We start from the raw sequence: 19,085 nt of genomic DNA on the forward strand, positions 1-19,085 counted from the left end.
AGAGAGACGGAGAGGAATGGGGTAGAATGAAGAGAATGACAAGATCAGAGGAAGAAGTGGTGAGGAGTTGAGATCATAGAGACCAGGGATGGATAGGAGATGGAGTGGGTATTGAGATAACTGAAAAGAGAAAACCTCACAGTGGAGAGGTCATGGATACTGGGGATAAAACAAAGGAGGCGAAGAGGGTGTGAGGACCAGAAAAATTAGCAAAAAGGAGGCGGCGAGGAGGTAGAAAAGGTGTGAGGATCAGAGGAAGGTATGGAGAGAAAGCACAAAAGGTGCAGAGATTTGGCAAAAAGAAGAATAAAAGGCACAGAGAATAGAGAAGGAGTAGAGAGGAGACAGAGAGGTAATGAACATGGGAACCAGAGTCAGATAACTGGAGTTTGGGGAAGGAGCAAGGAGTTGTCACATAGGGCACAGAGTGTAGCTAAGATGCAGGAAGAGGCCAGAGCCCATGGATATAGTTCACACTGAATGCAGGAGCTGGAGAAGGCATCAAGCATGGAGAAGGAATGGGAAGAGGTTCAGAGAAAAATATTATCGTGAGGTTTAAGACTAACAAAAGGCACAACATATCCTAGGTACAGTCATTAGGTTGTTTGCTTTTAAACAAGTGACAAGTAAATGCTACCTGCTAGTTGCTTGCTATGGTTTACTGCACCTGGGCAAATGTGCTTTTTATTACATACCCCAGAAAGAAAATATTTCTGGAAGGTTTTGGTTCTGCCAAGGGCATGTCATACACCAATAGGATTAGACTTTGAATTTAATCTTCAACACATGGATGGTACATGAAATGACCTGAGCAGCACCATTAACTTTCTTAATGCTTAGCTGTTTCTTTCACAATGATTAGCATTATCCTTCCCTTGCTTGTATACCTTTTATTTATTTCTATATGATTTCCCTGCAAAACACACATTTCTCCCGCAGTCCTCTCTCCCCCAATTCTCTGTAGTTCAGTCCTAGGCTGTAATATTGCTTTATATGTCTTCTACAGTCTTCCAGTGCACCACAGTGTAAGGATTAAATCTGTAATCACACAAGCTTAAAGGGATCCTGTCATCAGAAAACATGTTTTTTTCAAAACACATCAGTTAATAGTGCTACTCCAGCAGACTTATGCACTGAAATCCATTTCTCAAAAGATCAAACAGATTTTTTTATATTCAATTTTGAAATCTGACATGGGGCTAGACATTTTGTCAATTTCCCAGCTGCCCCTGGTCATGTGACTTGTGCCTGCACTTTAGGAGAGAAATGCTTTATGGCAGGCTGCTGTTTTTCCTTCTCAATGTAACTGAATGTGTCTCAGTGGGACAATGGTTTTTACTATTGAGTGTTGTTCTTAGATCTACCAGGCAGCTGTTATCTTGTGTTAGGGAGCTGCTATCTGGTTACCTTCCCATTGTTCTTTTGTTTGGCTGCTCAGGGTGAAAGGGAGGGGGTGATATGACTCCAGTACAGCAGTAAAGAGTGATTGAAGTTTATCAGAGCACAAGTCACATGACTTGGGGCAACTGGGAAATTGACAATATGTCTAGCCCCATGTCAGATTTCAAAATTGAATATAAAAAAATCTGTTAGCTCTTTTGAGAAATGGCTTTCAGTGCAGAATTCTGCTGGAGCAGCACTATTAACTGATTCATTTTGGAAAAAATGTTTTTCCCCATGACAGTATCCCTTTAAAGGATAACTAAACTCTAGAAATAAGTATTTGTTATACTGAAGTTACTGTGCTAACCCTATAACAGTATTGATCCAAGCCTTTAGAGTTATCCCTGCTTCTCTGGAGCTAAGCTTACGGGTCATGGGAAAGCATCAGAATATTATCAGAATTTATCATAGAATTTGAAGCTAGACTTTTGAAATATATAAAGACTGATCATAGCCTGATCATAAAGCAGACACAGTACCAGCTCTAATGTCTAGAATTGCAGTTGAAGGCAGTTTTTCCCTGTCCAATTCGGAGTTTGAGTGAATATCAAGTTTTATGTGGCCAGAAGCAGCCATGCAAACACAAATGAAAGATTTACAATGATTGCAGGCTGGTTATAGTGTGGTGGATGTGTTTCCAGAAGTGGAGCCAATGGAAAAGGAAGACCCACGAGCATAACGAGCCAGGAATGATTTGCTAACGATGCCCTTGCTGGCCAAGATTCTCAGGAAACTGTTCCGGAACTTTTGTCCAATAAATGCATATAGAATGGGGTTGATGCAGCTGTGCATGTAGCCAAATATTTCAGTAGCTGAGAGGGCAGCGTCTAAATGTTCTCGCATTTCACAGGTCTCATTGATAAACTTGGTTCTCATCAGGGAATCTACAATAACAGTGAGGTTGTAGGGTAACCAGCAGATCAGGAAGGCCAGAACGACTGCAAATATAACCTTCATTGCTCTGTGCTTCTGGCTGCTCTTGGTCTGGTAGAGGGTTTTGATGGTAAATCCATAGCAGAAGAGCATAATCATCAATGGTATGAAGAAGCCAACCAAGTGTCTCCCTATCCTCAAGATGATCATCCAGTCTTCTGTATTTTCATTCCCAATGCTGTCATGGCAGACATATGCATCTTTAGGACTTTTGAACACAGTTCTGAACAACAGAGTTGGAAGTGATACAGCGAGTGAAAAAATCCAAATGCCCAGACAAATGAACTTGACCCAGTGTCGCTTCTGTGTAACAGCTTCAGTGGCATGGACAATGGCGAGATATCGGTCAACACTTATGCAGGCCAGAAGAAGGATCCCACTGTAGAAATTGACTTCCTGTAATACTGACACAGTTTTACACATAAAAATTCCAAACACCCACTGGCTGGCTTTATATGCTGCCCAAAAGGGCAGGGTAGTGGCAAACAGGAGGTCAGCAATGGCCAAGTGGAGAAGGTAGACATCAGTAGATGTCCTCTTCAGCTTGTTGTAGTAGATGACCAGAACTACAAGGCTGTTGCCAACCACATTAAGAAAGAACACAAGAGTATAGACCACAACCACAAAATATTTGTTGATAACCCATGTGCTTTTACATGGGGCGGAGATAATAGTTGGAAATTCTGTAGAAATGTCTGTGTAGTTAAAGTCAAAGTCGTTAAACAAGGACCCATCAAAAACAAAGGACATGCTTATTTCTTGGTTTGCAGCCTAAGAGAAATACAAATAGAAGAAAATGATTAGTACTGAAACTAGAAGATGGAATGTTCATACAATAAGCTATACCTTGACTGTGCTAGCTAAGGGAACCATATAGAACCTCTTACCAATATGTATGTAGTTAGTCTCTGGGAAAGTAAAGGAATGTTCCCTTAAAGGTGTAGTTCACCTTTAAGTTTTCTTTTACTATATTATAGAATGACTAATTCTAAGTAATTTTTAATTATTAGCTTTTTTCTTCTGACTCTCTGCAGCTTTCAAATGGGGTTTACTAACCCCATCTAAAAAACAAATGCTCTGTAAGGCTACAATGTATTTTTATTGCTACTTTTTATTGCTCATCTTACTATTCAGGCCCTCTTCTTTTCATATTCCAGTCTCTTATGCATGGTTGCTAAGGTTATTTGGACCATAGCGACCATATCACTGAATTTGGAAACTGGAGAGCTGCTGAATAAAAAGCGAAATAACTTAATATCCACAAATAATAACAAATTAAAACCAACTGCAAATTGTCTCAAAATATCACTTACTGGGCCAGATCTTTGACTATAGAGAGCGCACCAACATTTCACTGAGGTAACAATTGCTGGACATGGGGAAGGCTGCATGTGAGGTACTTGCCTGGCTCCCCCCAATCTTTGCACCCTAGGCACATGCCTCTTCTGTCTACCCCTAGTTCCAGCCCTGCACAGCAGTAACACATAGATGTGTACTGTATGAGGTCCTGCCCACAGCCGTTAATCCAGTGAGAAAAAGGTTTATTACTGAATTTGAAGTCCATGAGTTTTTCACATGTTAAACCATTAGATAACTTTTTCCCACTGAATTGAATCTGGCCCACTTTATTATATTAAAAGTAAATTTGAAGGTGAACAACCCATTTAAAGATATGAATATAAGAAAGAGCACTTTTTGGGAGAAATCATTTGTTTACTAACATTATGTTTTGCATTTTCAATGTATTAGGTTTGTCAGGCTTTATGTAAAGAAGATTGCACATTGGTTTGTTTTTTGTTGTGTTTATGTAATGAGAATTGTATCAGTAAGATTCATACTCATATGTACAATTATACAGAGAAGGAATGTTAGCTATTGGCTATACCCTGTGTGCTGGTATTGGTTTTCCCATGTCATCTGTTTGCCACAGAGGGTTAAGGTGGCCATAGACGTAACAATTACGATCTTTCTTGGAAAAGATCTATCCAAGAAAGATTGTTCGTTTAAATACACACGTGTAGAGCTGAATCGTCAGCTATACAGGTAGAAACAATAGAATTCTACCTGTATCTGACGATTCAGCACTAAACAGTGGCCAATGTTCAGGTGCCTACAAAGGCAAATTTTCCGCCAGGGCCAATCAACAAGCCGACCAATATCCAAGTCTTCTGCTGATATCGGTCGGCTCATCTCCTGCCATACACGCACAAAATATCATACGAAAATTCATTTCGTACGATATTATTGGTGCGTCTATGGCCAACTTAAGTCCTTACTAAGTATATCTTTTCAAATGTTGTTGCTATTTGAAAATAGCCACTCTTCCTGCCAAGTACAGGGAGGCTGAAGTTAAAGGAGAAGGAAAGGTTACAACGAAGTAAGCCTTATCAGAAAGGTCCATCTAAATATACCAGTAAACCCCCAAAGTAATGTTGCTCTGAGTCCCCTGTCAAAAGAAACACAGCATTTCCTGGACACTCCATGTCATACTTACCGGGATAGCCCCGCCCCAGTGCTCCCATCAGAAGGACCCTCCCCAAAGCTTTAAAAGCCCAACCCCACCCCCCAGTCCGGTGTCTTTTTTTCCTTCTGCTTCAGTTTTTTTTTTTTTTTTGCTCCTGTTAGAAGCAAGTTTTCTTTTTAACCTTGGGGAAGCAGTAGGGCTGCTGTTAGCGTCCTAGGGACTCGGGTTGGTCCTGGTGATCTTTTACCCCTAAGCACATTACCTCAGGTGGAATCTTCAGTGTTTAAACATCTGGATCAGGTAGGCACAGTTTTTACTGTGGCTAATATCATTGCTTTCCTTGATCCATGTGCCCTCCAGCCTGATTACATCCAGGTCTGTGGCAAGTGCTATGTCCCCCCATCCGTATGCCTACCTGGGCATGTCTAAAAAGCGTCCAGCGGCATTGGGGTATATGGCTCATACACCCTTTATGATTTTTACGGATGGGAGAGGGAGGTGGCAGTTAGGTACGTTATTCTGATGACAAATATTTAGTTAGCGGCCTGAACCTTATGGCCTCCTTCTCTTTTTTCCCCCACATGGGGGTATTATTTTTTCTTCTGGAGGAATTTAGGTGTCAGAGCCAGCTGCCTCCCTCAAAAGACTTTCCCAAGGTTGAGGTAATTGGCAGCTTCCAGGGTTAAATAAAAGAAAACCCTGAGGTCTTAAATCTACTGGCAGTTAAAGCTAAATTTAAGCTGAGAATGCCACCTTGTTCCAGAGTCTCCTAACTCTTAAAAAAGTATGAGCCATGTTGGCCATTGGAAGAACTGTGCAGCTGCAAGGCTGATATTTACGTTCTATGAGCAATGATAATGCAATGCAGTGATAATGCAAAACTGTTTCTACGTGCTGAGAGCAGTTCTATGCAATGATGATCTGCAGGGTCTGAAAGCAGCATTAAGGCAAGACTTGTCTATATGTGATGTGAATGTTGCAAATACAATGTTAGCCTTCTTATTTCAGCACTGAGAATACTATGTTGATCTGCAGGTTCGGTTAACAGCAGCTGCAGGTAATTGGGTAATTAGTCTGGAGGTCAGTGTTCAGGTTCAGTTAATGAACAGGTAGATCCCCTCCCAGCCCCTCCCTTAGCAGCTCAGATTGATTATCTGAAACATCAGGTAAGGTTCTGTGTTACTACTCTTTCCTTTATAGTATAGGTTTGTGAACTAAATTAACATGTACTTCTTCTACTCTGCTTCTGATTTAGCTAGCTTAGAAGCTTAGACATTGCTGTATGGAAGGAAGTAAACTATTTAGCCAGTATTTATATGTGTTTATATATGTGTGTATATGCGTGTGTATATGTGTGAGCATGTGGATACTGGCTAGCTGGGATGGGCAGCCAGAGAAAGGGGCCTCTTTACTCTTGGGCCGAGTGCTCTGTCTGCATTATGTAGGAATTCCTAGTCCTGGCACTACTGAATATTGCAACCAAACTGACTGTTTGTTTCAGTGATTCTAGAGCTGGCTTTAATAACCAAATACAAATGCATATGTTATACATTTATGGGCCTGTCGCTGCATAAGGCAGTAACCAAACTGTCTGTATATGTGGAAACAAAATGTGTATGTTATACATTTATGGGCCTATCACTGCATAAGGCAGTAACCAAACTGACTGTATATGTGGAAACATTTCAGTGATTCTAGAGCTGGCTTGAATAATCAAATACAAAGGCATATGTTCTACATTTATGGGTCTATCACTGCATTTTCTAGTAATCAAACTGACTGTATATGTGGAAACATTTCAGTGATTTTAGAACTGACTTTAATAACCAAATACAAATGCATATGTTATACATTTATGGGCCGGTCACTGCATAAGGCAGTAACCAAACTGACTGTATACGTGGAAACATTTCAGTGATTCTAGAGCTGGCTTGAATAACCAAATATAAATGCATATATTATACATTTCTGTGTCTGTCACTGCAAAAGGCAGTAACCAAACTGACTGTATATGTGAAACATTTCAGTGATTCTAGAGCTAGCTTGAATAACCAAATACAAATGCATATGTTATACATTTCTGGGCCTGTTGCTGCATTATGTGGTAACCAAACTGACTGTATATGTGGAAACTTTTTAGTGGTTCCAGAGCTGGTTTTAATAACCAAATATGAATGTACATGTTAGAAATTTTTGGTATAGGCACTTTTTAATATTACACCAAACTGAATGTAGATGGGGTAACATCAGTGGTTCGGAGCTGGCTATAATAACCACATACTAATGCACATGTCGTACATTAATTGGGCCAGCCACTGGTCACTACTATAACCTTACTGTATGTATATGCTTAAATATTTCAGTGGCTTTGGTGCTTACTAAGGTTATAACTAAAGTAAATGAACATGCTATACATCTCTCTGGTTTGGACACCAATCAATAGAACAACCAAACTGAAGGTAAATGTTAAACTGATGAGTAATGGGTGTGGTAAGGTTCTAGGCATTTCCGGAGGGTGCCTATATAACCTTCAGGTTTGTATGTAAGCATAGTAACACAAGTTAAGGCTCCAGTATCCCTGGGTCATGTCTGTTTCAAGTAACTTTGATTTAGGTTATAAGCATGGATTACTCTTGCAAATAAGCCAATAGGGTAACGTATGCTTGCTGATAACAGCAGCCAAGACTGACTTAAAGGCGCTAGCCAAGTCAGATATAGGTATTATGAACTTAATTAAGTACGTCAGCTGTGTTGCAGATAAGTATTATACCCTTATTTACAGCAGTCCATAATGGCTTAGGGGACTGTGTCCCGGTAAGTATTCCACAATCGGTATATGGGTTACAGATACAGTAAAGGTGGTAACTGATGTAGACATGTATCTTGTCTAAATGGATTGGCTAAGGCCAATTCTGATTCATATAAATGCTATGTAATATATAGGATTATGCACCGTTACAAAGATGGTGTGAGAGTAGTGGCCAATTCTGGTTTAAAGGTATACGACTATATTGCATATGGGTGTTATGCAATAGTCAAACAGCAGGTAGGTATTATACAATGGCTGTATTATAACATGAACTTGTAGACCACAACTTTTGAAGTCAACGTGGTCCATATATTTGCTTACATTCAACTATAGGCTGTTGGAATAGTTATCAGTCTTAAGGATCTCACTAATTAGAATCTATGTTCTACGACTGGATTTATTCCTGCTGATTAAGAAAATAAGATAAATACGTATCCTGCTTCTGCGATAGGATTGGCCTGGGGCTAAATGGACGTAGAAATGTATACAGTCATATATACATTTAACAAGGATTCTAATATCGCCACAGCTGGATATCAGGCAAGATAGATGTTCTGTATATTCCAATGATAAATCAAGGTCTATTTATAAAACTGGTATGATATTCATCAGGATCTCTTTCTTGGTTACAGGAGTGCAACTTATCTGGTCTCAGTCTGGAAGACAGTGGGTGCATCAGTCAGTGCAAATGTTTGACTAAATCACATACTGTATACTGTATTCACTACTGCCACAGGGTTTTAGAGCTTTGCAATGAGGTATTTTATAATACAGACCTATTTAGTTTGTCTCCAATACAATAGGGGTCAGCTCTCGGACTATATATTCATGGGACATATTATATTAATGGGTACCATATAAAGCTGGCTGTAAAATTAGGTATTCTCCATCAATTCAGTTATAGCTAAAAGTTTTGATCCACAGGTTCGTTATAACAGGCTATTCTGTAATGTTAATCCATATGGTGGACAGGAAGCATGCAATCTTGGCATGCTGGGTTTTCTAAAGGGCTATGTTACTCTGGGTTTAGCCTTTTACACCACCATAGACTGGCCTGGCTAGTTGAGGTAAGTATCATAGGGCTTAACATCAAGCTATAAAAAGGGTCTTATACACTTTATCCTTTTAGACCAAGGCTGCAGTATCGGCCTTAGGCAAGGTCCTGGTTATTGCATCTCTTGCCAACAGGCTTGGACATGTATGTATGGTTAGTAGGGGAGTTCCATTGCAGAATAATAGGTAAATAATTATATCTCCATACCTAGATTAATTTTAATCTTGAACACTTAAGGATGGTACTGTCCATGTCCGGGGATTTGAGAATAACCAATCTCTAGCAGTATTGTTGGTTGTAATACTTCCTTGAGTCATTCAAATTTCTTCCTATATGGTAAACTCATGGGAGCAGGCCATACAGATTGTTTATAGGCCCAATCTATGGGGTACAATAACTCCAGCTATGTACAGGTCACATCTGTGAAGGCTCGAGGACTGTATCATAGCAAGGTTATGCATATCTGCAGGCATTTCTTTTACCTGGTCTACTCCAGGGCACGCTGATCTTTAATACTATCCAGTCTTGTTTGGTGTTGGATCATGAGCTAAAGATAAAAACAATTTCAATCTGTACAGACTGCAGAATGCTTCTAGATACCTCACAGGGCAGGTAAGGTATTCCCACATTGGCAGCACTCCTTCTCCATAAGTCATTCTACGGACCTCTCATTGAGAGGTGTATTGGTTATGGTCTAGAATAAATACAGGTTCCTTAGTATTAAAGAGACTGGGAACTACACTAGGTGATGCCATGTACCGGTAGTGTCATACAGAGCGGGGTCATGTAGAATACTAGTGATGGTATTTTTCCTTCCCCCTACTAAATCCTCTTTTGCAGGTACCATGCTTTTGAGCCATTTCCAAGAGTCCTCTTGTGGATGTTATGCGGTTGGAATAAACGTGCTGGTAAGTAGTAGGAGTAAGACTATGTAGAAGTGTTACTCTGGGTTCCTATCCGCTTCGATTTAATAAGAGATAGTTCTCTCTTTTTAAATGTAATTGTCATGCTGGTTTCACACTCGGTATCATTACTTTGGTGTGGGTTCCTTTAAGGAGTACTATTTCCTTTTATTCTCTTCCAGTCCATTTCCTCTGAAAATAGAGTTCACAGATTTCCACAAGGTGATTTTGGTCCACCTTTGGGGGTTTCATTCTTCTGAGTTTTATCTGGTATAGATTATACTCGGCCACTTCCTTATGTGTAACAAATTCCCTCCCATTGGGATATTAGCTTGCTAAGTCCCGGTAAGTATGACATGGAGTGTCCAGGAAAAGGGAAGATTGTATCATACTTACCGTGATCTTCCTTTCCTGGACACTCCATGTCAGGTTTCCCATCCCTTTTTCGGTAGTTTCTAGAAGCTTATTACGAGACACCGGACTGGGGGGTGGGGTTGGGCTTTTAAAGCTTTGGGGAGGGTCCTTCTGATGGGAGCACTGGGGCGGGGCTATCCCGGTAAGTATGACATGGAGTGTCCAGGAAAGGAAGATCACGGTAAGTATGATACAATCTTCCCTTTTCTTTCCTTCTATTGTGTACACATGGGCTTCTGTATTAGACTTCCTGCCTTCAGCTTAAACCTCATTGCCCTGGGCAAGAGCATGCTCAGTTTGTTCCTCTCCCCCCCTCCCTTCTCTACTGTAATCTGAGCCCAGAGCAGGGAGAGACTCAGGCAGGAAGTGATGTCACACCACATTAATACTGCAGCTCCTATTCTAAACAAACAGAGAGTTTCTAGAGCTTTTTACTCAGGTATGGTAAAACATTTTACAGAATAAATATAGCATTCTAGCTTGCACTATTGCAGCTAATCTACTGGCAATAAAATGCCTCCGTAGCTTTCCTTCTCCTTTAAGAAACCCGGGTGGCATCTGTTGCTGGCAGACTCACAGTAAAATGGAGTTCTGGTGAAAAATAAAGTCAAGGCTTTGCCTGCATCAGGAACAACTGCAAAGCATAGAAATAGCACAGTAACTAGAGTGGAAGTTAGGGTTGCCACCTCACCCCTTTAAAACTGAACACACATGGAATCCACAGCCTGCATGGCTAATTAGAAAATCATTTAGATGAATGATGCATGGCTGCACATAAATCATTTCAGTCTGCAGCATGCATATACATGAAATGCTGATTAGCCATACAGGCTGTGGATTCCATTTGTGTTCGGTTTTAAAGGGGTGAGGTGGCAACCCTAAGTGGAAGACAGGCACAAGCCATAGCTCTGCAATCTGTTTGGACAGTGTTTTGGCCATGGAGGCTGCTGTCACAGAGGAGAAAGCATGTCTCAGCACCAGGCCCGGATTTGTGGAAAGGCCACCAAGGCCCGAGCCTAGGGAGGCAGGATTTTAGAGGGCGGCATGCTGCCCAACCACACCCACATTGGTTCAGAAACACTGGGGATGCCCAGGAGATACAATAGTTTTTTAAACTTCCTGTGCGCCAATCCCCATTTCTCCAAAAATTTGCGCAAATAAAGGGGAGGGTACGGGGGCGACAAATGACAGCAGGGCTAGGGGTTTCCCGCTATGTAAATCTGCCCCTGCTCAGCACTGGAGGCCTGGAAAGGGAGCCACAATGGAGGACAGGCCAACAGTGCTTTTAGTAGAAGACGAGCAGAGGGAGCCCGTGAACCAGAAACCAGTCCTAGTGCTGCAAAGAGATTGTATTGCAAAAGCAACATGTCTGCTAGAAGGGCAGCAAAGCTGGAGGCAAGGGTGCTGCACCAATGAGCAGGGCCGCCATCAGGGGGGCACAGTGGGTAAAGCTGTACCGTGCCCGTCGGTTTTTGAAGCGTAAAGGGGGGCCCGGCGGTGCTACACTTCCTGGATTTGCCTGGCCCCACCTTAAGTCTCAAAGAATAGAAAGCCGCTGCTGATGAGAAGACCTGAAGCCTCCGAAAAAATCCAAAGCCACCGAAAAGACCCAGAGCCACCGAAAAGACCCGAAGTCGCAGAAATACCCGAAGCCATGAAAAAAACCCAAAGCCTCTGAAAAGGCCCGAAAAAAACCAAAGCCTCAGAAAAAAAACAAAGCCACCGAAAAGACCCAAAGTCGGTGAAAAGACCCAAAAGGATTCGAAAGCCGCTGAAAGGATCTGAAAGCTGCCGAAAGAACCCGAAGCTGACGAATCAAATCGAAAAAAGAGAAGAAGGAGCCGAACAAGAGGAGAACTAAGAAAACTTTTCAATGTAAATTCCAATGAACACCAATGGTTTTTATGTAACTTTTATTGGGGACCCTGGCCACCAATGGTTTTTTTTTTTTTTAAACTTAAGGGGGGCCCTGGTCACCAATGACTTATTTTAACTTGTGTGGGGGGGTCTGTTTACCAATGGTATTTAACTTGTGGGGGGGCTCAGGCCACCAATGGTCTTTTACAACTTGTGGAAGGAGGGCCTTTAAACTGGCTGGCCACCAATTGATTTGGTGTATGGGGCACTGTGATTTCTGATGGCAGCCCTGCCAATTAGGCAAGTAAGAGAAAACTTGGTCCCAGCAAGTTACCAGGAGCAGCAAAAAGCTGCTCCTGATAACTTTAAGACCTGAATTTCTGTTTTTTTAAACCGGAAATTTGGCTTCCCTTGTGAAAGACAAATCAGTTGCACTCTCTGCACTGGCAATGCTGCCCACCAGGACCCCCCTCCGGCACAGGAAAGGTAAGTGCTGGGGGCGGCATTGCAGGAGCTGCCTTGGTGGTGGAAGGAGGACAAAAAACTTCTGGCAGAATCTATTGTTGAGGGGAAATGGAGGTGCTGTACATGCAGACAGGAAAAAGCATTCTATTACTTTTGGGTTTCAGAGTGTAAGACACTTAGCAGAATGGTTAAGTCCCCTAAAGCAGCAGGAAGGGGACAGTGTGTTGGTCTCTAATAAAATCATCATCATTTCAAGTGATGGAAAGCTTGTGGAAGAGGAAGTTGGAACTGAATAGCGCCACAATGAAAGAAATAAAAAACACTGCCCATTCTAGTAGGGAATTCAGGGCCCAAGGCATCAGAAAAATAGTCCGGTTAAATAAAGTGAATGTTTATAAAAAAAAAAACTGCTTACGTCTACATTTTGGGAAAGGAATATCCAATTCTGTCACTTCCCCTTCTATGTACTCATTAAGTGACCACAATATTACCACAGTTCTGAGAGGAAACTCAGAAGCTTAGATTTTGGCATGATCTGGAAGGGAAATATTATGCACTTTCACCATATTTGTCTATAAATATTCAGTAAGGCTTATGGGCACGTGCTAGTATTTGTGTTCATCCGTTGGTGCTGCCATACTACCTTCTATATACATAATTCAATGTCATTCAGAGATTCCAATGAAGTATCTCCATAAAATCTCCATAAAAGTCATAAACACTCTGTTATTGTGAAGCTGTCTCAGTGTGTCTTTGGATTCTCAGTTTTGCAACAATATAGAAAAAGTCCTCCTACCAGTGTTACTGGAGTCAGATTGTAAAATCCGAGTCCTGTATTTATTATCCACAAACCCATATGTCTTATTCCTTCCTACTCTTCCATGTAGTTTAACCCATCAGCCTGGTTGGAAAGTGACATTATTATTGTATCGTTTTTTCTTCTGCAGTGAATGGTCTTATTACATGTCCCTACTAAACCCCCTTTGGTCCCAGGGCCATATAATAAGACCCAGTTGCAGATGGTAACAGCCCTGTTCACTGAGAATTCCATCAGGGTTGGTGGTTCTGCAGAGAAAATACAACAGACAGGATTAGGCAGCATGTCAGTTATTGCACCACGCAGGGCCTGAGGTTGCACAAGTCATGTCCGGCCATCCCTGTTGTAACCATGTTGCAAAACACATAGGTTCTGTTTCCCTAGAGTTGTTTGTGACATCAGTGTCTCTGTACTGTGATCAGGTTTGCGGCATCTGATTTGTCTATATTTGCATGTCAGAATAGAAACAGCACACTGAAAAGCGATTGATCAGTATTCTACCCAGTTATATTACCTGAAGCTTCTCACAAATGGGCTGTGGGCAGCAGGCCCGGACTGGCAATCTGTGGGTTCTGCACTAAGGTCCCATAGACAGTGACTATTAGTGGGGTGGGAGGATCGCGCGCCCGCGCCCGCCACCGCGGGGACACCCCGCGCCTACTACCGGTCGGCCCCGCCGGGCGGCCGGGCGCGCTGCCGTTGGCGGCGCGCCGCGCGGCCCTAGCGCGGGGCCCCTGCCGCCGGCGCTCCGCCGCCCGCGGTCGCCGCCCTCCGCTCCCGGCGGGGCCACCCCCCCGCAGCGCCCGCATCGCCCGCGCGCGGCGGGTCCGGCGGCCGGCGGGGGGGGGCAGGCGACCACGCCGCGCGGGCGCGCGGAGCTGCCGGCGGCTCCGCGCGGGGGGCCCGCCGCTCGCGGCCGGCCGGCCGCTCGCGTCCGGCGGCGGGCGGCGCGGCGGCGCCGCCCCCGGCCCCGCCGGCTCCGCCGCGCCGGGAGGGTGCCGGCGGCGCCGACTCGCCCGCGCGGTCCGGCCCGACGGCGGGGCGGGGCGGCGGCGCGCGCCGCGCCAGGCGTGGGCCGGCCCGGGCGGCCCGCTGCCCGGGGCGGGCTGCGGGCGGCCCGCGCCGGCCACGGCCGCGCGCGCGCGCGCGCGGCGGCCCCGGGGCGCGGGGCGGGCGCGGCGTCGCCGCGCCTCGCGGGCGCCGGCGCGGCGCCTCGCGGGCCGCGCCCCGGGCGCGGTCGGCCGCGCGGCCCACCCGCGTGCGGCTCTGGCCCCTCCACCGCCGGGCCCACCCGGCTCTCGCCTGCCCTCCGGACCCAGAACCGGCCCACGCTCCGGTTCCTGCCCCCCCGCCCGCTCTCTCTCCCGTCCTGCCCTTGCCGTTCCCTCCTCCAGCCCGCCCCGACCTCCAACTCCCGGAGGGAGGCTTCTTCTCATTTTGTTTCATGGTATTCTCCCTCCTCCCGCGACGTCCACGCCGCCATCCCTCCCCCCCCGCCCCGCCACCCAGCTCCCCCTCCCTCCCAACCCACCGGGCCCTTCCCCACCCCCACCACCCTCTCATTTTGGCTCTGAGTACTTGGAATGCCAGGGTCTATTTTGACTCCCACTCCAGACCTGGTGGGCAGGACCTCATACAGTACACATCTATGTGTTACTGCTGTGCAAGGCTGGAACTAGGGGTAGGCAGAAGAGGCATGTGCCTAGGGTGCAAAGATTGGGGGGGAGCCAGGCAAGTACCTCACATGCAGCCTTCCCCATGTCCAGCAATTGTTACCTCAGTGAAAAGTTGGTGCGCTCTCTGAAGTCAAAGTGCGTCCCCGGTTGCGTATGTGCGTCCTCGGTTGCGCGCGGTTATGAACGCACGTACGTGGTTGTGCACTGCTGCAGCTGGGGCCGAAGTGGCCGGCCTGGTTGCCTACATCACCCGCTGGCCTGGCCCGTGTATATTTACACAGAGCTACTACATTATATGTAAACCTTTGTACTAAGCACAATTCAGCAGGAACAGCCACCTAAATTTGCCTGTACAGAGAGATACCATAAAACTACAGCAGCATATATATTCCCCTGTACTAAGCACAACTGAGCAGGAAGTTCTAAGGTTGCCACCTATTAATAGGAAAAAAAGATAAAAGATAAATATATCGGGAGGCTGGTATTTTTTTTCAGAAAAGGTGGCAACCCTAGCAGGAACAGCCGCCTAATAGCCTAAACAGAGAAATACCATAAAATGATGCCAGCTCAGGTATTCCACTGTAATAAGCACAATTTAGCAGGAACGGCCCACTAAGATTGCTCAAAGCCTGTACAGTGAAATTTTATAAGGCTAGGGCTAGACGATTGCAGATCTCGTCCAGAAACGCAGGGAGAGTATCAGCTCACTGCTGCTCCTCCGTTCCTGCTCTGCCTGCACCCAGAAACATTTTCTCCGCTTGGGTGCAGGCAGAATCGGTGGATTTCGGCACTGACAAGTGACATTTTGCATTTTGAGCCAAATCCGCCCTGCATGAAGAAAAGCTGGGGAGCAGCAGATTCTTCACTTGGAGAGAATCTGCAAATCGTAGCCTTGTCTGGCCCTAGCCTAAATCTATGGCAACATAAGTATTCCCTTTGTACAAAGCACAATTCAGCAGGAACAAAAATAAATATATTTATAGCCTGTACAGACAAATACCAAAAAACTTTGCCAACTTTGCCAACATAGGTATCCCCCCTGTACTAAGCACAATTCAGTACAGAGAGATACAGGTAAAGGATCCTTTATCTGGAAACCCGTTATACAGAAAGTTCCAAATTACAGAATGGATGTCTCTCTTAGACTCCATTATAATCAAGTAATCAAAATGTTTACAAATAATTTCCCTTTTCTCTGTAATAATAAAACAGTACTTTGTACTTAATCCAAACTAAAATATAATGAATCCTTGTTGGATGCAAAACAAGCCTATTGACTTTATTTAATGTTTACACGATTTTATACCAGACTAAAAGGAGAATTCAACCCTTTATCAAAAAAACCCCAAACCCCCACCCCACATAAACCCCCCTCCTTCCTCCCCCCCAGCCTAACTGCCCCCCCCCCTCCCGGGGAAATGCCCCTAACTTTTTACTTACCCCTCGGAGCAGAGTCAGAGCATCGGAGTTCACCGCAGCCATCTTTCAGGTCTTCGGTAAGGTAAGACGGAGACCGAAGAAGCAGCGCATGCGCAGTTGGAGCAATTCACCGGTTTGCGACAACTGCGCATGCGCCGAAATGGATTGAAATTGCGGAAGTGCCAGAAGAAGACCCGGAAGACGGCTACGGTGAACTCCGATGCCTGAATCTGCGTCGAGGGGTAAGTAAAAAGTTGTTCCAGTATTATGGCTCTGAATTCTAATGACTTGTGGATTCCCTGTAGAGCCAGTAAAGGCAAGGTTTCAAGAGAATGTTTATTTGCTTTCCTTGATATCCCTGAAACCCAAACCTGAAGGTCAGTTATGGTGAGATTTGGGCTGAACACTTACATGCTGCCATAGATATTTTTGAAACTATGGCTGTATTATTGACACGCCAATATTTTCCTATATCCGTAAACTTGTTAGGGGTTTAAATTGCCCTGACAAAATGTTGGCTTACAAAAGGGACCCCAAACTCCAAGACTCTTAATACCCACTACTGCAGAACAGAAACCTCAAAAACTGCTAATTGAATAACAGCAATTCAAATTTGTTAAAACTACATTATAATTTCCCAAATATAATTTATATTCTGTATGATGTATTTCCTTATATAACAGGAGATATTGCAGTGCACTTACCTGCCGCTGCTCTGTGCTTGTTCCTTCTTCTGATGCTCCAGGTCTTTGTGCCCAGCACCAATGTGCAGCCCATTTACTATAAGAAAGAGGAACTCTGCCTTTCACAATCTAAAACAGAAGGCAATTTCTTCTGGGGAAGTAAAGGATCAATGTGAATGGGCACGTACAACATATATTGTGCTTTATGGCTGAGCATTCTGTCACAGTGGTGCAGGTCCTATCTGATACCCATTGTAAGCAACAGTTTACCCTGATTTATGGCTAAGATTCTAGCATTATTTATAAATGAGCATTCTGTCATGGTGGCACAGATCCTAAAATCTTGGTTGGCCAGAAATACTTATTATTGCAGCCTATGGGGCAAATTCACTAAGCAGCGAAAATGCGCTAGCGACGCCTTCACCGCACTTCGCCAGGGCGCCGCTAATTCACTAAAATCCAAAGTTGCGTTCAGGGAGGTGAACGGTAGCGATTTGCGCTAGCGTTAATTCGTCAAGCAAAGCGAAGTTACGCTAGCGATGCCTAATTTGCATACGGCGACAAGTTAAAGTTGAATGGACGTATATGTAGCAGCAAATACATTACACTACACAAGCCTGGGAAAGCTTCATAAAATAAAATAGAGTTGTTATTTTGCCCTACACATGTGCCCAGTGTATAGTTTAGGTGCCATATGTTAGGGAATGTAGGGGGGAAGGAGGGTACCCCAAAAAAATTTACGATCTTTTTCACCCTATCATCCTTAAAAAAGGAAAAAACGCCAGCGTTTTTTTGAAGCAATCCCTATCTACTCTATTGCACTTCGCCTGGTCTGAGGTGGCGAAGGCAAGTCTAGCGCAAGAGGTAACATTCAGTAAGATAGTGAATTAGCGTAGTTACATTGACCCTTTGCCAAAGCGCAACTTCGCCTGGCGTAAGGGTGCGAAGTAGCGCTGGAGTAGGTCAACTTCGCTAGCGAATTTACGCCAGCGCCCGTTAGTAAATCGGTGAAGTAACGAAATGACATGATGCTGGTGACATGATGCACTAACATTAGGCGCTTCGTGCTTTAGTGAATTTGCCCCTATGACTTTTGTGGGGTGCCAATAAACATTTATTTTTTTGAGGGGTCCGCTTTTGTTGTATCCAATATATGAATTCATTTTTATCATATACAGAAATTGCTTGTTACATTTAAAGTTGTTTGTCTTGGATTTGTGCCTGATGCTTGGGTGTGGTGGAGGCCAGTTTATGCATGATACGGGTGAGAGCTTGTATGGTTTGGGGAGATTAGCGATAAGGAGCTGTTGCTTTAATTCAATATTGCATAACTACAAGGGTATATAATACTGCTTCATATAGTTGTCATTTTGCCACTATCCTACCCTAAATATTCCATTACACTATACACCTTCATCATCCCAGATGTTCCATTTCTGTAATCAAGCTCAGTTGTGGGTATTTAATGGCATAATGCACTATGGTATCTTTATAACAAAGCTCTATGGCAGAAATAAGAGAGCTGATGGGATTTTCCAAACAGTTGGGCCCACTGCGAGATGTACTGTATACTGACAGGCTCACCCTGTGAAATGCTTTGGGTAGGGATTTGTTTTTAGACTGATTCCATTTTGAATGATGGAAGTATGATGAAAGGGGTGGTTCACCGTTAAAGTAACTTTTATTATGTTATAGAATGTCCAATTCTAAGCAACTTTTCAATTGGTTTTCATTATTTATTTTTTTATAGTTTTATAGTTATTTATCTTTTTCTTCTGATTCTTTGCAGCTTTCAAATGGGCATCACTGTCCCCTTCTAAAAAAACAAATGCTCTGTAAGGCTACAAATGTATTGTTATTGTTACTTTTTATTAGGGATGCACCGAATCCAGGATTCGGTTTGGGATTCAGCCAGGATTCAGCATTTTTCAGCAGGATTCGGCCGAATCCTTCTTCTCGGCCAAACCGAATCCGGATCCTAATTTGCATATGCAAATTAGGGGTGGGGACTTTTTGTAACAAAACAAGAACGTCTAAGCTGTTTTTCCTTTCTCATCCCTAATTTGCATATGCAAATTAGGATTCGGATTCGGTATCCGAATCTTTCATGAAGGATTCGGGGGTTCGGCCGAATCCAAAATAGTGGATT

At 44.0% G+C, this 19,085-nt stretch overlaps 1 protein-coding gene across 1 annotated transcript; it reads right to left on the reverse strand.

Annotated features, from left to right (window-relative positions):
- Positions 1-1,634: 1,634 nt before the first annotated feature.
- cxcr1.L (C-X-C motif chemokine receptor 1 L homeolog) lies at positions 1,635-17,366 on the reverse strand. Its single transcript, XM_018235663.2, has 2 exons — positions 16,958-17,366; positions 1,635-3,147 (listed from the first exon to the last, which is right to left on the reverse strand). Exon 2 carries the CDS (start codon positions 3,124-3,126, stop codon positions 2,059-2,061), a length of 1,068 nt encoding a protein of 355 aa, XP_018091152.1. The 5' UTR covers positions 3,127-3,147; positions 16,958-17,366; the 3' UTR covers positions 1,635-2,058.
- Between the last annotated feature and the right edge of the window lie 1,719 nt (positions 17,367-19,085).

This window comes from Xenopus laevis, chromosome 9_10L (assembly GCF_017654675.1).
Source record: "Xenopus laevis strain J_2021 chromosome 9_10L, Xenopus_laevis_v10.1, whole genome shotgun sequence".
Taxonomy (NCBI): domain Eukaryota; kingdom Metazoa; phylum Chordata; class Amphibia; order Anura; family Pipidae; genus Xenopus; species Xenopus laevis.